At 65.7% G+C, this 17398-nt stretch overlaps 2 protein-coding genes across 7 annotated transcripts; both read left to right on the forward strand.

Moving 5' to 3' along the window:
• The first annotated feature begins 307 nt into the window (after window positions 1-307).
• On the forward strand, window positions 308-12826 carry MIB2 (MIB E3 ubiquitin protein ligase 2). 5 transcript variants are annotated; one of them, XM_027060707.2, is made up of 21 exons: window positions 310-907; window positions 1905-2058; window positions 5892-6092; window positions 6286-6555; window positions 6734-6905; window positions 7676-7782; window positions 7868-8062; window positions 8229-8371; window positions 8479-8586; window positions 9484-9588; window positions 9665-9827; window positions 9911-10044; window positions 10142-10290; window positions 10369-10525; window positions 10629-10789; window positions 10886-11012; window positions 11090-11323; window positions 11743-11921; window positions 12042-12229; window positions 12318-12383; window positions 12460-12825. In XM_027060707.2, exons 4-21 carry the CDS (start codon window positions 6309-6311, stop codon window positions 12696-12698), a joined length of 2874 nt encoding a protein of 957 aa, XP_026916508.1. In that variant the 5' UTR covers window positions 310-907; window positions 1905-2058; window positions 5892-6092; window positions 6286-6308; the 3' UTR covers window positions 12699-12825. The 5 variants fall into 5 exon arrangements, with proteins under 5 accessions (XP_026916510.1, XP_026916508.1, XP_026916509.1 ...); XM_027060708.2 differs by having other exon boundaries at window positions 5962-6092; XM_027060706.2 differs by lacking the exon at window positions 5892-6092.
• A 502-nt stretch (window positions 12827-13328) lies between these two features.
• MMP23B (matrix metallopeptidase 23B) lies at window positions 13329-16805 on the forward strand. 2 transcript variants are annotated; one of them, XM_053205465.1, is made up of 8 exons: window positions 13329-14593; window positions 15026-15096; window positions 15174-15313; window positions 15379-15546; window positions 15929-16093; window positions 16167-16277; window positions 16374-16500; window positions 16586-16805. In XM_053205465.1, exons 1-8 carry the CDS (start codon window positions 14435-14437, stop codon window positions 16758-16760), a joined length of 1116 nt encoding a protein of 371 aa, XP_053061440.1. In that variant the 5' UTR covers window positions 13329-14434; the 3' UTR covers window positions 16761-16805. The 2 variants fall into 2 exon arrangements, with proteins under 2 accessions (XP_053061440.1, XP_026916526.1); XM_027060725.2 differs by having other exon boundaries at window positions 13335-14593; window positions 14957-15096.
• The last annotated feature ends 593 nt before the right edge of the window (window positions 16806-17398 follow it).

The following is a 17398-nucleotide window of genomic DNA, read 5'->3' on the forward strand; positions in this document are numbered from 1 at the left end:
CCTCTAGCTCCGGCCCCAGCGGACTGCAGACTACAACTCCCGACAGGCTCCGCGGCGGCCCCAAGAGCCCCGAGCTTGGGGTCCTCGCCTGCCTCGGCCGGTGGTCTCGGCGCGGCGGGGCGGCCTGGCTGGCGGGCGCTGAGCGGCAGAGGGGCCACGGGCAGGCTGCCGCGCACACCGAGGCCGCTTGGCAGGTCACTAGCAGATAGAATCGGCGCTTCTCGGGCCCCCGGAGCTCCCGCGCCGAACGGGCGGGACGCAAACTTACGGGCAAGTGGAGGGGTCGACGGGGGCACTAGGGTTTGGCCTCAGTCGGGGCCCGGGGCGGCTTCCCGAGGAAGGGGGATGGGGTGGCAGGAGGCGGGGCGGACCCGGGCCGGTAGGGCGGGGTCACGCTCGGGCTGCGCGCCCGCTCTGCCCAGTCCGGCCCGGCCCACCCCCGCTGTCCCCCGCGGAGCCTCGGCTGGGGCGCAGCGCCGGGCCCTGACGTCTGCAGCGCCCGGGCCGCCAGCCCTCTTGCTCCGCTCCCGGCCGCAGGTCGTGTTCGGGCGCTGCGGCTCCTGCGCGCCTCAGACAGTGACTACTGCAGTAGTAGGAGCGAGGCCGCCAGAGCCCAGGGAGCCCTGCAGGCCTCTGGGGCAGCGCCGGGTGTCGCGGTGTTTGCACGGGAGTGGGCATGTAGACAGCGGGCAACCCAGGAGCAGACCGGCTAGCTCAGCCCGCTCGCCGCGGTCCCGTCGGAGGTGCTAACTGTGCGTGTTGGCATCTCCCAGGCGCCACAGGGTTGGATGGCTCAGGGCTTGCGCTGAAGCTCAGCGAGGCTAGAGGCCGGTCCCCACGTCTCCAGGCATCAGGGCTGCCCACCAGTGTCCAGGCGGGCAGGGGGGGCGACTGGACGGCCAGACAGGTGAGCTCTCGACAGGCTTGTGGTGTGACAGTTTGGAGCTGGCTGTTTCATGCTGTGGATTCTATCTGATGCCATGTCAGAGGAGTTTTAGTTGTTTTTGAGTGTGTGTGTATGTGTGAGGGTGATACGTAATTCTGCTCCGGCATGCTCTGAATTCATATCTAAATGAAGAAATAAGGAAAGGTGACAAAAAGGCTTCTTCCTGGTGGGCACGAGCGGGGCTGGGGATGAGGCAGACCCAGTCCTTCCTGGCAGGTCCCCTCCTGTCGACTGCAGATGCAACAAGTATCTGAAAGCCTTGCTCCCACTCGGCTTGGCCCTGGGCAGTGGTTGGGGCAGGACGCCCCAGTCTTCAGGGTTCTTGAGGCCTTTCGTCTGGGGGGCGGGGGGGGGGGGCAGGAGTCAGCTGATGACAGTCCTGTACTTCCTCTAGGCCTTTGGCAGGTCTTCCTGCTGGGCCAAGTTGGGTTTCCTGGGCTCTCGTCTCAGGGCTTCACCCTGGTCCCTAATGGGCCGGACTCCCCAGCACCCAGGATGTCCACCTTTGTCTTGGCCAGAGCTGCCACATGACAGGAGCCTGTGGTTCACCAAGTTTTGCCAGTTGATTGTGCGCCACATGGTGTTGATTCAAACGGCATCATCAGACACAGCCGGAGGCACAGGGGAAGGAGTGGCAGCTGCCTGTCACATGCCGTGTCAGTGTCATGTAACTGTGTTCCTTTGAATAAAGGCAGTTTGCCCGTTTCTTAGCTAAGTGGTATTTGATCTTTATGGCTTTTAAAAGTGTTTCCAATAAAATATTCACAAATAGGGAAGACACCTTATTTCTACACTGTCCTCGTGCATATTTCGGAAATCGTTTTGCCTCCAAGAGCTGACAGTTCCTTGAGACACGAGAAACTAGAAACCCCCGGAATAGACCCCGGTGTCCGCCTGCTTGGTTGAAATGGTAAATGCTAAAAGTGTAAAACTGCCTTTTAAAAAACGTTCTCTCCAGACTTGCTTCGCTGGCTGCCTGTTTGGTTGCTGCATTCTGTGTCGGCATGGTTGCTAGTTTCCAACAGGAAATCTTGGAGACTGTCAAATTTGTGACCCAAGAAGTAGCCGCTAAAGGTCTGGGATGCTGACTCGAGGCTGGTTCGTGTTCTAAGGTAAGTTACAGTTCTGCTGATGTGCATCTGTCACCCGGACCCTGCTGCTCTGACGTTCCTAGCGACAACCTCTGAGGGCGTTTGGGTGCCAGGCAGGGGTGTGGCCTGTGAGCTCTGAGGAAGATGTCCGAGTGTAGTGTTTCTGGTAAAGGAAGTAAAAAATAAGTCTCTGGGTGAATGTCCCACTGAAAGGGTGCCCCCTTTCTCTGTAGCCCCTCTGGGTTTTGTCACTGCCTCCTAACTCCTGACTCTGGTCCATTCCCCACTTGCCATGCCCTTCCCGAGCCCTCTGGTGGGACTGTCTAAAGTGAAGTAGAGAGTCCTGATGGGGGGTTGGGGGCTGGGTACCTGGGGGTATGATCAGCACGTGCTGGGCCCCCAAGGACAGTGACAAAGACCATGCAGAGAGGTGGGAGGAGAAAAGTGATGGGGAGACTTGGAAAGCTACCGGCCTCCTCACGAGGGTGCTAGAATGCTGGGCCAAGACGTTCCTAAGGCCCAGGAGCCGGGTGTCCGATCTCTGCGGTGGATATGTAGGAGGGGACAGCAGGGAGGTGTTGCTGGAGGCTCTGCTCAGGCCTGAGATGAGGCGACACCATGCTGGATGGAGATGCTGAAGCAGGGGGCAGACCTCAAGACGTGCGGGGATCAGGTGCTGGGGACGAGGAGACAAAGAGGCTCCCAGGGCCGTGGGTGTCTCCAGAGCAGGCCGCTTCTCTCTTCTCCGTTGTCTTCCTCAAGGGGTGCTGGTCTGGGTGCACATGGTAAGGGGCAGGAAGAGGCCCACGGTCTGTGTGTCCCATAGGGCTGTGTCCCATATGGGTTGGTGGGTTCCCGTGAAGCACAGCCCTGGGGGGGTTGGCAGCCCACCTGCCAGGCCTAGGGGAGAGCTGGCTGTGCTAAAAATACCGACTGCGTGTGTAACAGGTGCTGGGCTGCCCTGGGGACCTGCCCTGCTGCCCCACGTGGGGCTGGCGGCGGCTCAGGCCTGGTCCTGGTTTCCCACAGACCCTTCGGGCATCCCCCCACCCCACTCTTTGTTCTCTGCCTGTTCCCGTAGGGCAGGGCCAGGCATGGGCACAACTTGCTCTCCTTCTTGGGGTGCCCCCCCCCCCCCACCGTGTCTTGTTGGAAGTGCTTCCGCAGCACGTGGCTGGTGGGTCCCTGAGGTCAGTAGGCGGGCAGGTGTGGCTGGCTGGGCAGGCTGACAGGCTGGCCTCACAGAGGACAAGCCACCCTGGCCAAGGAACGGCTCATGGCACTGATTCGTGGCACTCGCAGGGTCCCTTCCTGCGCCGAGTCCTTTATTACAGTGTGGGGCCAGTTTCTGGGCTCTGCAGGCAGGGACCTTCCTTGGGCCTGTCTGCCTAGGCTGGTCTGGGTCTGCGGTTGCCTGGAACGAGGCCCACTGTGGCGGAGTATATGTCGGCAGAGCATTTGGGAAGGGCAGGGAGCAGCTCCGTGTGACCCGTCTGTCACAGCCAGCTCTGGTGGCTTCCCAGCAGGCAGGAGCATCTGGCAGGGTAGGGGTGGGGCCTGTACACTAAGGGGCCGGCCACTGCTCTGCCGGCAGGCCACAGGCTCAGGCCGTGCTGCTCTGCCTAAGAAACACACGTGTGGCAGCTGCTGATGGGGGGGGGGCAGGAGGCTGAGGCTACATGTGGGCGGCCCACTGGACCTGACCCCCAGGATGCCTCCCCTCCTCTGGAGCTTGCTGGCACCCAAGGGTGACAGGCATTCTGGGGTGGCAGGCCTGGGCTCGTGGAAGAAATAGGAAGCTCTTGGTGCTGGAGTCTGCTGCGGTCTCAGGCCCGGCTGCCCCATCTCAGCAAGGGCCAGAGACCAGAAGGGAAGGCAGCTGAGAGGCGACAGCGCAGGGAGGCAGGGTGGCCTGAGAGGTGAGGCCGTCGGGGTGAGTGAGCAATGAGGAGTTTCCTTGAGGAAAGGCTGCTAATGAGTTCATGGGTTGGGAAGGTTTATCTTTCTGAAATGTGCACCTGTTTCTGTGGAAGCCTTGGAGGTCCTGCCTGGGTGGGGTGAGGAAGCAGCATCACAGGGAGCCCGTCTGGGAGGGAGAATTTGCAACAGTCAGACCTGGCCGGGTGGTTCCTGCCTCTAAGAGTCCGAGGGGCGCACTGGCTTGGACATGCAGGCTAGGCACGGACTGAGGCCCTAGCCCTATGGGCAGCGCCCTTCTGGTGCCCACCCTGGGTGGGACGTGGGCCTCAGAACGGAGTTGGGCAGAGGGTAGACGTCAGATGGTCCGTGGGGCTTGGCCCCTGCCTCTGGCAGTCTGACCACCATCCCTCCTCTCTGCCCGCCTGTGGCCTTGGCTGGAAGGCAGTTTCCTGAGCTGTCCAGGCCTGGGAGCATTGGGATGGGGATGGGGGTGGGACTCAGGACCTCGGAGAGGGCCCCAGGTGGAGGAGTGACCTGTGGTTTTCCTCCCTTGTTGCTGGCCAGTGTCCTGTGGCTGAGCGGGGCCACTGGGCCCTAACGGAAGCTGGCAGTAGCCTGTCTGCTTCTCAGCTTCACCCCAGCCAGCCTCAGTGTCCCTCCGGCCTCCCAGGTTCACACCCAGCCCTGCCTTGGACAGCGCCCCAGGCCAGCTGTTTTCGCAGCGTCGGGGTCCTCCTGGCAACATGGCAGACCATGGCAGAAGTGGAGTGGTGATTGCTCTCTTACAGGCTGGGAGTCCCGGGGGCCCTCTCCAAGTGCTGTTGATTTTCTCTCTTAAGGGTCATTCAAATCCGTTCTTGTCATTAGTTAAAAATACTTTATTGAAGAAACATGTAATGCAGGTCCCAGGTCAGAAGTGATCCAAGTTTGCAAAGGCACATAAGCATCACTCACATCAGGAAATAGTACATCTCTGGGTCCCAGAGCCCCATGTTTGCCTCCACCACCATGAATTTGCTTGTCCTGGTTGTGAACGTCTTGTAAATGGATCCAGGTAGCGGGTACGTGGCTGCTTTCCTTCAGCACCTGTAGAGTTCTGCCTCCCAGCGGCTCCTGCGTACTGTGTGGTGGGTGTGTGTTCCTCTGGGGATAAATCATGCCTCGTGACCCAGTTCACCCTTGAGCATGCGGGGGAGGGTGCTGCTGTGAACACAGGCGCCACCTCATCTGGTACAAGTCGAGCGGGCAGACCACGGTTCTGCAGAGAAGACCCCAGAAGCGGGGCCCGGAGTGACCTTGAGGCACTGTCTATGACCTAGGATAGTGTCACACTCGAGCAGTGGCCTGGTGACCAGATGTGTTTTTTAGTCTTTGTGGGGGGCGGGGGGGGACCTATGCCAGTGCTTTGCCCCTTTTGGGCTGTCTGCATTTGCATGTTCTCCCCACACCCCAGACACAAGCTCCCCGTGCTCTGTGTGCGTGGCTACTGCGTCCTCCGGGCCTGCTGGGTGTTTATTCTCTTAGTGGTGTCTTGATGGACGCTGGACCTCAGTGCAGCCCAGCTTCTAAACTGGCTGCACAAAAGAGTGTGTTTTCTTCTGATAGTTTTATTGTCTTACTTTACATCCATTAATTTTTTTAACGCTTATTTATTTTGAGAGAGAGAGGCAGAGAGAGAATCCCAAGCAGGCTTTTCACCGTCAGCCCAGAGCCAGAAGCTGGGCTTGACCTCAGGAACTGTGAGATCATGACCTGAGCCGAAACCCCGAGTCAAACGCTCAACCGACTGAGCCACTCAGGGCCCACCCCCCCAATCCATTAATTTTCAAACAAAGATGTGCTGATGGCCCACTGTGTGCCGACCACCCAGAACTGGACCCCCTAGCAGAGGCAGACGCTCCACAAGCATTTGCTGAGGGTCCCTACCTTGCCAGGTCTCGTTCCCTGGCGATCCAGTGTTCTCTTTCCAGGACTGCACCCTCTTTCTGCCCCTGCTCACCACAGAGCGGCACCTCGTAGTGGCTGGAGAGGACTTTCCAAAGGGGCATCCCACCCTTCCTCGAAGACAGGTGCCATTTGAGCCTCTGTGGCCCGTGTCCCCTTCCACCAGCCGGTGGCCAGTTGAGCCTCCTTTGGTCTGTAGTGCACATGCTCACCATGCTTCTCCCTGCCCCAGGGCGTTTGCGCATGCTCCCCCCCTCACCCCCACACACCATGCCTAGCTCCCCCAGACCTGTTCCCCACCGTGTCTCTCTGGCAGCCTTCCCAGAACTGGCAAGAGCCTGTGTGGCCTTCTTCATGTGGCCTGAGGGTACCATCTGCCTGCAGGTCCCGGAGCAGTCGTGCCCACCATGGACCCAGACCCCCAGGCAGGCGTGCAGGTGGGCATGCGTGTGGTGCGCGGCGTGGACTGGAAGTGGGGCCAGCAGGATGGCGGCGAGGGCGGCGTGGGCACTGTGGTGGAGCTTGGCCGCCACGGAAGCCCCTCGACCCCTGACCGCACGGTAGTCGTGCAGTGGGACCACGGCACCCGCACCAACTACCGCGCAGGCTACCAGGGCGCGCACGACCTGCTGCTCTACGACAACGCCCAGATCGGTGCGCGTGGCGGGCCCTGGAGGGGCAGGGGCAGGTGACAACGCCCAGATCTGTGCGTGGGGTGGCGGTGGGCCCTGGGCGGGGGACAGATGACGGTGCCCAGATGGGTGCACGAGACAGCGGCCCTGGAGGGTGGGGGGCAGAGGCCCCGCGTCCCCTGACCCTGCCCCGCCCCCAGGCGTCCGCCACCCCAACATTGTCTGTGACTGCTGCAAGAAGCATGGCCTGCGGGGTATGCGCTGGAAGTGCCGCGTCTGCTTCGACTACGACCTGTGCACGCAGTGCTACATGCACGGCAAGCACGACCTCACCCACGCCTTCGAGCGCTACGAGACGGCCCACTCGCGCCCGTGAGTTCCACCCGCCTGGCAGGGTCGGGGCCCTGGCCTGTGACAGCCAGAGCACCTGCAGCACCTTTCCTTGAAGTGTGGCCGAGGTCACGGTCACTCCAGAGGCCTGGTCACTGGCACCAGCGCCCGCTCCCCCCCCCCCCCCCCCCGCCCACCTCCGTGGAAGGCAGCCTGTCCACTCTGTCCTGGCACCGGCCCTAGAGCCAGGCGTGGCTGGTTCCCCGGTGCAGCTGTGGTGGGGGCACGGAGGTGGCCTGCGTCCTCTGGAGAAGCCCCCGGCGGCCTGTGCTGGGAGCGAACCCAAAGGCGTAGCTGGGGAGGCACCGTTGCTGAGGGCAGGGGGATGGAACTAGGAGTCCCCTGGGCTGGGGTGGCCCCACAGAGGCACCACCCACGGCTCCTTGACGCTTCCCGTGCGCGTGGAGGGGCAGTGTGTGCTCTGGCTCCCGGCTGCCTGCTGGCCAGAGTGGGAGCAGGGCCAGCTGCCTGGGCGCTTCTGGTCATTCTTCCATCTCTACGTTTCTATGTGCTGAGCCCTTTCCGGGCCAGGCTGTGTGCAGAGCTCTGGGAACAACCCTAACAGCGCTCAGCCCGGGAGGAGGCGCTGGGTGCCAAGTGACTGCATACAGAGGCCCTGCTGTGAGGGGCCCAGAGCGGAGGGCAGGAACCTGCTGGGCCAGCCGCCCTAGGGCAAGAGAGCTGGGTGGGCCGGAGGGCTTGCACATCGCCCTGCTTCCCATGTGGCCCAGCACCCACTTGCTCTCTTGCAGGGTCACGCTGAGTCCCCGCCAGGGCCTCCCCAGGATCCCGCTGAGGGGCATCTTCCAGGGGGCGAAGGTGGTACGGGGTCCTGACTGGGAGTGGGGCTCGCAGGACGGTGAGTGGGGGACCAGGCCGCCCCTGGCTGTGGCTCAGCTTCACGGCACGGGCTTAGCCTGCTGGTGGGACCCTTGTCTCCCCAGGCGGGGAAGGGAAGCCAGGCCGAGTGGTGGACATCCGTGGCTGGGATGTGGAGACAGGCCGGAGCGTGGCCAGTGTGACGTGGGCAGATGGCACCACCAATGTGTACCGAGTGGGCCACAAGGGCAAGGTGGACCTCAAGTGTGTAGGCGAGGCGGCCGGTGGCTTCTACTACAAGGAGCACCTGCCAAGGCTCGGTAGGGGCTGGCCCCGAGTAGCCCACGCCCTCCTGCCCCAGCGGGGTCCTGGGGCGGCGCCGGGTGGGGGCTGACCTCTGGAGGTGCCGGGGAGGAGGGATGCTGCTGCTCTGGAGGTGCCGGGGAGGAGGGATGCTGCTGAGGGGGGCCTGTTGCCCGCCCCCAGGCAAGCCGGCAGAGCTGCAGCGCAGGGTGAGTGCTGATGGCCAGCCTTTCCAGCACGGGGACAAGGTTAAGTGTCTGCTGGACACAGACATCCTGAGGGAGATGCAGGAAGGCCACGGCGGGTGGAACCCCAGGATGGCGGAGGTGAGCCGCCCCACCTGCTGAGCCCCCCCGTACCCTCCCTTCCCCGCATCCTCTGGACCCCTAGCCCTCCCGCTCCACCCAGCCACGGTCTCCATGACCCGCCACAGTTTATCGGACAGACGGGCACCGTGCACCGCATCACGGAGCGTGGGGATGTGCGCGTGCAGTTCGGCCATGAGACCCGCTGGACCTTCCACCCTGGGGCTCTCACCAAGGTGCATGGGGGGCTGGGCCGAGCCCGTCTGTTCGCTTCTGCACCCCCTCCGTGTACCTGCTCAGCTCTGGGAATGCCTTTCTCCAACCCTGAAGGGAGAGGGGGGGGCTTTACAGGGTCTAGAAGGGACTGAGTTCTACGGAGAGGGATCCAGGTGTACAGGGATCCAGAGGGTGAGGCGCTGGGGGCTGGCGGAGGCTGGGGGCTTGATCCTGGGCCTAAGGAAGCCACTGCTGCATTACAGGTGGGAGGTGACTTTCTAAACAGTGCTCCCTATGGGTGTGGGGAGCACATGGGGGGCAGCAAGTGGGAGCAGTGGGAAGGCCCTTCAGGACGGAGGGTGGACACTTAGCCGGGGGTGGGTACGGGTGAACACTGGGAAGCAGGGTTGTGTGGGTGGGGCGGCTACCCCTAGCACGGTCCTGGACTCGGGGGTTGGGTGTTGGTGGGGGGAGGGTATCACAGAACAGATGGTTTGTAGAGCAAGACCTGTACAGGGAGGGTGCAGCCAGGAAAGGTTTGGGGACTGGGGAGGAGTGGCTCCTGATGCCCCTGGTCGTCCCAGGACCCCGCCCCCATCCTTGTGTTGGTCTAGATTGGCCTCAGCCAATGGTGCATAGGGTCAGGCCCGCCTTGGCCTTCACCCCAGAGTTGGCTTTGGTCTGGTCTGGATGTCACTGCCTGGGTGCCTCTCTGGCTGTTGCTCCCACGGCTCTGGGGCTGGCCACCCAGGGCTGCCCTGGTCACTGTGGCCCTCATCCAGCTCTCAGTCAGGTGCTGGGGTCAAGTTGAGGCTCGCCTATCCTGTGGAGTTCAGTGGAGGTGGCTCCCTGCTCTAAGGCCCCGGGCAGCCACCCTTGCCTGGGGGGTGCCCCTCACATGCCTGTCTGTCACTCAGCACAACGCCTTCTGGGTGGGTGACGTGGTGCGGGTCATTGATGACCTTGACACGGTGAAGCGGCTACAAGCTGGGCACGGCGAGTGGACAGATGACATGGCCCCTGTGAGTGCCTCCACCCACCCCCGCCTCCCTCACCCCCTGGGAGACCCGCCCGTGACCCTACCCTCTCCCCCCTCAGGCCCTGGGCCGCGTCGGGAAGGTGGTAAAAGTTTTCAGAGACGGTAACCTGCGTGTGGCAGTTGGCGGTCAGCTGTGGACCTTCAGCCCCTCCTGCCTGGTGGCCTACCGCCCCGAGGAAGATGCCAACCTGGACGTCGCAGAGCGTGCCAGGGAGAACAAAAGTGCGGGCACCCAGCTTGGGTGGCCGGTGGGAGGCAGGGCCGCCCCCTGGGCCGCCACTGAACTCGAGCCCTGCCGCACCCAGGCTCCCTGAGTGTTGCCCTGGACAAGCTTCGAGCCCAGAAGAGCGACCTTGAGCATCCAGGGAGACTGGTGGTGGAGGTGGCCCTAGGCAGTATGGCCGGGGCTCTGGACCTGCTGAGGAGGCACCCAGAGCAGGCGAGCTCCCGAGACCCCTGCCTCTCCACCCCTCCGCCGGCCAGCCCCAGGGAGAGGGACAGAGGGCTGGGGACTGACCTGCTGGCTCTCCTGGCAGGTGGACGCCAAGAACCAGGGCAGGACCGCCCTGCAGGTGGCTGCCTACCTGGGCCAGGTGGAGCTGGTGCGGCTGCTGCTGCAGGCACGGGCGGGCGCAGACCTGCCAGACGATGAGGGCAACACAGCGCTGCACTACGCGGCCCTGGGGTGAGGCCCCGGCAGGGACGGGGCGGGGGACGGGTCCGCAGGTGGATGCAGCGCGCCTCCCGCTCCCTCTTCCGCCAGGAACCAGCCCGAGGCTGCCCGGGTGCTCCTGAGCTCCGGGTGCGGGGCCAATGCCCTTAACGGCACCCGGAGCGCAGCGCTGCATGTGGCCGTGCGGAGGGGCTTTCTGGAGGTGGTGAGGGTCCTGTGTGAGCGCGGCTGTGACGTCAATCTGCCTGTGAGTGCTAGGTCCCCTGGCCCTACCCCTGGGGTCAAGGATGCAGTGGCATTTACCTCCCTGCCAAGTGACCGCTGCCCCCCCCCCCCCCACACCCCGGCAGGACGCCCATGCGGACACACCCCTGCACTGTGCCATCTCGGCGGGCGCCGGCGCCAGCGGCATCGTGGAGGTCCTCACTGAGGTGCCGGGCATCGACGTCACTGCCACCAACAGCCAGGGCTTCACCCTGCTGCACCACGCGGCCCTCAAGGGCCACACACTGTGAGTTTGGGGTGGGCATGGCCGGTGGCCAGCCTCCTGAGCTGCTGGGCCGCTCTGGGGACACGACCGACCCCCGATGCGTCTCCCTGCTCCCAGAGCTGTCAGGAAGATCCTAGCTCGGGCACGTCAGCTGGTGGATGCCAAGAAAGAGGACGGCTTCACGGCCTTGCACCTGGCCGCCCTCAACAACCACCGGGAGGTGATCCAGATTCTCATCCGAGAGGTGTGGACGCAGCCGAGGGACGGGGGCGGGTCCCTGGCCGGAGCCTGTGCCCACCCTCCCCCCTTCCCTCTCCCCAGGGCCGCTGTGACGTGAACGTCCGCAACCGGCAGCTCCAGTCCGCACTGCACCTGGCGGTGCAGCAGGCCCACGTGGGCCTCGTGCCGCTGCTGGTGGACGCTGGCTGCAGCGTCAATGCCGAGGATGAGGAGGGGGACACGGCCTTGCACGTGGCACTGCAGCGTCACCAGCTGCTGCCCCTGGCGGCCGATGGGGCCGGGGGGGACCCGGGGCCCTTGCAGCTGCTGTCCAGGGTGAGGAAGTGTGGGTCTGGGTGCCGCGGAGGTGGGCCGCAGGGGCTGTTCGCCTCCGCCGCGGGCGCCTGCCCAGGGAGCCAGGCCTTCCTGGGGGCGGGGCAGTCTGGGGGACTGCGGCCAGGGGCGTCCTTGCGACCCCGGCCGGGGCCCTGCGTTCCTGAGAAAATGCGCTGCTGACCAGCCTGGGAAAGGGGCCCCCCGCCCGGGCCCCGTGGGGGCGGGGCGGGGGAGGGGTACTGTCTCCGAACCCCGCCCCTCCCCCTGGAGTCCCCCGCTTTTCCTGCCCGCCCATCTCCCGCTCTAACGGCCTCAGACGGCGTGGGGTGCTCAGGCCCCTGACCCGAGGCCCGGGCGGCCGGGCTGGTCCTGAGACCTGCCCCGGCGCCCGCCCTCACTGGCGTCTGTCTGCCGCGCAGCTACAGGCCTCCGGCCTCCCGGGCAGCGGGGAGCTGACGGTGGGCGCGGCGGTCGCGTGCTTCCTGGCGCTGGAGGGCGCCGACGTGAGCTACGCCAATCACCGCGGCCGGAGCCCCCTGGACCTGGCCGCCGAGGGCCGCGTGCTCAAGGCCCTGCAAGGCTGCGCGCAGCGCTTCCGGTGAGCCGGGCGGGGTGGGGACGGGTCCCGGCGCGCGCCCCAACCCCCCCCCCCTCCCCGGCAACGCCTCCCCTCCCCGCCCCCGCCAGGGCCCCCTCGAGCCCCCTCCTCCGACCGCAGGGAGCGGCACGCGGGCGGCAGCGGGGGCGCGGCCCCGGGCCCCAGGCTGGTGCTCGGCACCCCCAACACCGTGACGAACCTGCACGTGGCCGCGCCGTCGGGGCCCGAAGCCGCCGAGTGCCTGGTGTGCTCGGAGCTGGCGCTGCTGGTGTTGTTCTCGCCGTGCCAGCACCGCACGGTGTGCGAGGGTGAGTGCGGGGGGGGAGGGGGGCGCCGGGGGGCGGGGCCCGCGCCGGCCCGCCCGCCCGCCCGCCCGACCGCGCGCTCCCCCCGCAGAGTGTGCGCGCAGGATGAAGAAGTGCATCAGGTGCCAGGTGGTCATCGGCAAGAAGCTGCGCCCAGGTGGGTGGGGAGCCGGGCCGCGGGCCCACGTCCCCCCGCCCGCCCCGCCCCTCCTGACCCCGATCCCCGCCCGCAGACGGCACGGAGGTGGCCGGCGCGCCCCCTGCGCCCGGCCCGCCGCGGCAGCTGGTGGAGGAGCTCCAGAGCCGCTACCGGCAGATGGAAGAACGCATCACCTGCCCCATCTGCATCGACAGCCACATCCGCCTCGTGTTCCAGTGCGGCCACGGCGCGTGCGCGCCCTGCGGCGCCGCGCTCAGCGCCTGCCCCATTTGCCGCCAGCCCATCCGCGACCGCATCCAGATCTTCGTGTAGTCCGCGCCACCCCCCCCCCCCCGCCCCCGCCCCGCGTCCCGGCCGCGCCCCGCCACGTTCCGGAGCCACGTCCCGCCATCGCCTTCGCAAGCCCCTACCCCCGTGTTTTATAAAAAGATTCTCGGACTTTTCCGCCTGGTGCCTGCCTGGGGCGGGGGCCGGGCCGGTCGGCACCCGGGTCCCGCCCCGCCGCCGCCCCCTACGCGGGCAGTCCTGACCGGCCCCTCTTCCGCCGCTGCCCCAGATCCAGGCTCTGCGCTTTGGCCCGTGCCCCGCGCGTCCTGCTCTTTGTGGCGCTCACAGCACAAGACGCCTGCCCGGACCCGTTCTCTGGGCCAGGCACGGGCCGCCTCTCACGACCCTGGCCTGGGGGTTCGGGAGCGTGGTGTCCTCTAGAAGCCCTGGGTCAGCCAGAACCCCTGTGTCCGCCCAGCTGGGGGTCTTCCTCGTCATCTCCCCAGCCCCTTAATCTTTTCCTGGGCCGACTGTGTGGTCACCTCCGACCCTGTTCTCTCGGTGGCCCTGGGGGGGTCCCTGCTAAACAGGGAGCTGGGGAAGGGGCCTCTTTGGGGCCGGCGGCACCACTAGTGTCTTAGGACCGTTGAATGTGGAAGGGGGGTACAGGCGCTGGGGAGAGGGCAGGACACAGGGTGGGAGGGCCAGTCTGAGCTGGGCAAATATTGAACCACGAAGAGCTTAAAGCTGCGCTCAGCGGCCGGGTGCTTTTCAAGAACCACCCGAAATGCTCCCCCGGAGCTGTCTGCCAGCACCTTGGCACTGACCCCGTCGGCTGGGTGTACTGCTGTCACTCGGCGCCAGGCCCGGATGGAGAACGGGGAGGGTCAGACCCCCAGCCCGGTCTGGCCTTCTGCCTCTCCCCTCGCTCCCTCTCTGCACCAATCCCTGTTGACTCTGCCTTCTCAGCCCCCACCCACCCCCAGATCCCAGGTCCCCCAACCCGGAGGAGCCCTCACCAACATCCCTGCCTGGCTCAGCTCCTGCAGCCTACAGGCCGTCCCGTCGAGGCCTAGGGCCTCAGGACACCACTTCCCTGCCTGCCCGCCCAGGCCCCTTCCCGGCCTTGGCCCTGGCCACGGGTCCGGGGCTCCCACAACCCCGGCACCTCACGGGCTTCCCCCCAAACCCCGATGGGGTCCCTTCTCTCCAGCTCTGACAGCTTGGTCCTCTGCCACACTCCCCTGGCCACCTGCCCCCTCCCCTGCCTCTCGCCCCGCCCCCACTGCCCCGCCAGCTCGCCCGGTACTCACTCTCCTAGTTCCCTCCCCTTTCTCCGGGACCCTGTCAGGCGGCCGCGTGCTCCGGCAGGGGACTTGTCCCAAGTTGGCTGGAATGGAGGTTCGCTCCCAGGCTTCATTCGGTGGCGAGGGAGCTGAAGAGATTCCATCCAGGGAAAAAGCTGGTCTCAGGACCCCAACTGACCTCCCTTCCTTGAGCCCGAGACTCTATCCCTTCTCTAGCTGCCTGGCCCTCCTCACCCCCCCTCCCCAAGTAACCCCGCCCAGCAGGCCCTGCCCAAGCTGCTGCCACCGACCCACAGGCCCCGGGTCCGCACCCCACACTGGCGGCAGGGCTGTCCTGACAGCGGGGACGGCCAGTTGGTTCCCTTCAGGGGCACGCGCCTCCCCCTGCACCCACCCCTGTAACCCGAGCCGCTTCAGCGCCTCCCTGCGCAGCCCCACTGGGCCCTAGGCCCCGACAGCGAGTCCGCAGGCGCCATGGGCCTCGGGGCCTGCGTGTCCTCGGCGGCGTCGGGGGCCCGAGTCCAGGCTGGCCGGCTGGGAGCTGTGCTGGGTGCCTTGTGCCTGCTGCCCGTGCTCATGATGCTGGCCCGGCTGGGGGCCCCCTCGGCCCGGCTGGCAGCCAGCGCAGCGCAGGTGAGAGCAGGGCGGGACTGGGCAGAAGGGTGGGCGGCCCGAGGGTCCAAGGGCCTGCGTGTTGGGGGAGGGGGGAAGCGGGGGCGGGGGGTGGGGGGGCGGGGGGGGTGGGGGATGGCAGCATCAGGCCTCCAGCCCCGCCCACTCCGACCTGGCCTGTGGTTAGTAACCTTTTTCATTCTGGCTGTAAAAGTAACACTGACCAGGGTAGAAAACCCAAAAACACACAGAGCCCAAAGGAGGGAATTTCAGCACTCCCTGAACCACGAACCCCACCCCGTTTCCTTTAGTCTTTTTTCCGAGTGTTTTCAGACACAAGTCTGGTCCCGACTGCCTCCCCAAGAGCCCTTGCTTTCTTTGAAGGGAGATCTCGCCGCACCCAATCCCGCGGGTGTCCTCGCTACCCCGGGACCTGGTCCTCTGCCCCTCCAGGCGCCCCGCAGACGCCGCTACACGCTGACCCCCGCCAGGCTGCGCTGGGACCACTTCAACCTCACCTACAGGTGTGACCGTGGGCCAGGATGTGGAGGGGAGCGTGCCGCAGCCTGGCCGCCACCCCTGACCTTAACCCCCACCCCAGGATTCTCTCCTTCCCACGGAACCTGCTGAGCCCCAGCGAGACCCGGCGGGGCCTGGCCACCGCCTTCCGCATGTGGAGCGACGTGTCCCCCTTCAGCTTCCGAGAGGTGGCCCCCGAGCAGCCCAGTGACCTCCGCATAGGTGGGCACCGTGCCCCTGCCCCCGCCCAGCCCCGCGGCCCCCTCTCAGCCCCTGTGCTCCCCCAGGCTTCTACCCGGTCAACCACACGGACTGCCTGGTCTCTGCCCTGCACCACTGCTTTGACGGCCCGACAGGCGAGCTGGCCCACGCCTTCTTCCCCCCTCACGGGGGCATCCACTTCGATGACAGCGAATACTGGGTCCTGGGCCCCACGCGCTACAGCTGGAAGAAAGGTGATGGCCTGGCCTCCTGTGGGGCCCTCTGCGCCACGGTGGGCACAGCAGGAGGGCTTTGGGGGTGACGGCTATGATTTGGGGTCAAGTAAGCAGGAAGGGGGAGGCTGGGAAGAGGCCACAGGCCCGGGGTTCCAGGAGCCCTGAAACCCCCCTGCCCCCCCCTCCCCCCTGCTGCTGGAGACAGAACCGGAGCTACATTCCTGGGGGCCGAGCTCACTGCCTCTGCTGGCCTGGAACGTTCTTATCTTCCCATGGCTGTGCCGAGTGAGGGAGGCTCCGTGGCCGCACCGCAGCAGATGTGGCCACGGCAAGCAAGGCTGGCGGGCCGAACGGGGAGGGCTGGGCCAGGGTCCGAGGGCCTGACCCTCGGGACCTGCAGGCGTTTGGCTCACTGACCTGGTGCACGTGGCGGCCCACGAGATCGGCCACGCGCTGGGCCTGATGCACTCGCAGCACGGCCGGGCTCTCATGCACCTCAACGCCACGCTGCGTGGCTGGAAGACGCTGTCGCAGGACGAGCTGTGGGGGCTGCACCGACTCTACGGTGAGTGCCGTGGGTGGGCGGGCTGGCGGGTGGCGTGCCGGGCCGGCCCTGAGGACAGGTTGCCCTCTCGCAGGCTGCCTGGACCGACTGTTTGTGTGCACATCCTGGGCACGGAGGGGGTTCTGTGACACCCGCCGGAGACTTATGAAGAGGCTCTGTCCCAGCAGCTGTGACTTCTGCTACGGTGAGGCCGGTGAGGCAGGGTCCCCAGTGCCAGCTCGGGTCTGGCGGGGGCGGGGCGGGGCACTGATGTGGCCCTCCCTCCCTGACTCCGGAGCAGAGTTTCCCTTCCCCACGGTGGCTGCCACTGCACCGCCACCCAGGACCAAGACCAGGCTGGTGCCCGAGGGCCGGAACGTGACCTTCCGCTGCGGCCAGAAGATCCTCCACAAGAAAGGCAAAGTGTAGTGAGTGGCCCTGCGTCCCCGTGACCCCCCGAGGGTGGGTGGCGGGTGCTCGGGACCCTGCCCAGCCTCCCCACCCTCCCCGCAGCTGGTACAAGGACCAGGAGCCCCTGGAATTCTCCTACCCTGGCTACCTGGCGCTGGGCGAGGCGCATCTGAGCATCATCGCCAACGCCATCAACGAGGGCACGTACACGTGCGTGGTGCGCCGGCGGCAGCGGGTGCTCAGCACCTACTCCTGGCGGGTCCGCGTGCGGGGCTGAGCGCCCGCGGGGCCAAGACGGCCGATAAAGCACTTTCTCTCTCAAGTCTGCGCACCCTTTCTTGGGAGGGAGGGCGAACAGCCTTGGGTCCTGCGAGGTGGGGCCCTCCAGCCTGTGCTCAGCTGGATGTGGGGAGCCTGGGGCCCGGACGCCCCAACTTCCCCACAGGCCAAGGTCAAGGAAGGCTTTTTCCAGCTGGTCCTGGAGAAGTGGGGAAAAGGGACCCCCACACGTGAGCAGCATCGCTGGGGACATAGGCTGAGCCGGTGGAGCCCGGGGTTCCTGGCTGTGTCTCGGGGTCACTCAGGGGTGGGGAGGCAGGAAGGCTGGGAAGGGCCGGACCACTGTGCCCGTGAGGCCTCCAGTGGGAGCGAAAGGACCGACGTAGCAAAGCTTCCCCCCAAGAATATCTTATTGCGTCTTAAAACATGTTAACTTTGGTACAAAACCGGTCTCCCTGTGGCCAAGAACTCGCACGCTGGCTCTGGGGGGCCTGGGGCTGTGGAAGCCCTGAGGATAGGAAGGTGCAAAGGAGCCTGAAGATTAAATAGAAAAATCCCCCCCACAGCTCCATTCCAGGGCCAGTGTCCTAACAGTGGAGTCCCCAGTGGTCACCGTGCTGACCTTGTGTGTTGGGG

Source organism: Acinonyx jubatus, chromosome C1, assembly GCF_027475565.1.
Source record: "Acinonyx jubatus isolate Ajub_Pintada_27869175 chromosome C1, VMU_Ajub_asm_v1.0, whole genome shotgun sequence".
Classification (NCBI taxonomy): Eukaryota; Metazoa; Chordata; class Mammalia; order Carnivora; family Felidae; genus Acinonyx; species Acinonyx jubatus.

What these genes read in the sequence shown, in the direction of transcription:
- MMP23B (XM_027060725.2), top strand. Translation starts at nt 14,435, where the DNA reads ATGGGCCTCGGGGCCTGCGTGTCCTCGGCGGCGTCGGGGGCCCGAGTC. An exon ending in GCGCTACAGCTGGAAGAAAG is followed by an intron (nt 15,547 to 15,928) that starts GTGATGGCCTGG and finishes CGGGACCTGCAG; the next exon opens with GCGTTTGGCTCACTGACCTG. An exon ending in CAGCTGTGACTTCTGCTACG is followed by an intron (nt 16,278 to 16,373) that starts GTGAGGCCGGTG and finishes ACTCCGGAGCAG; the next exon opens with AGTTTCCCTTCCCCACGGTG.
- MIB2 (XM_027060707.2), top strand. Translation starts at nt 6,309, where the DNA reads ATGGACCCAGACCCCCAGGCAGGCGTGCAGGTGGGCATGCGTGTGGTG. An exon ending in GGACAGATGACATGGCCCCT is followed by an intron (nt 9,589 to 9,664) that starts GTGAGTGCCTCC and finishes CTCCCCCCTCAG; the next exon opens with GCCCTGGGCCGCGTCGGGAA. An exon ending in CCTTGCAGCTGCTGTCCAGG is followed by an intron (nt 11,324 to 11,742) that starts GTGAGGAAGTGT and finishes TCTGCCGCGCAG; the next exon opens with CTACAGGCCTCCGGCCTCCC.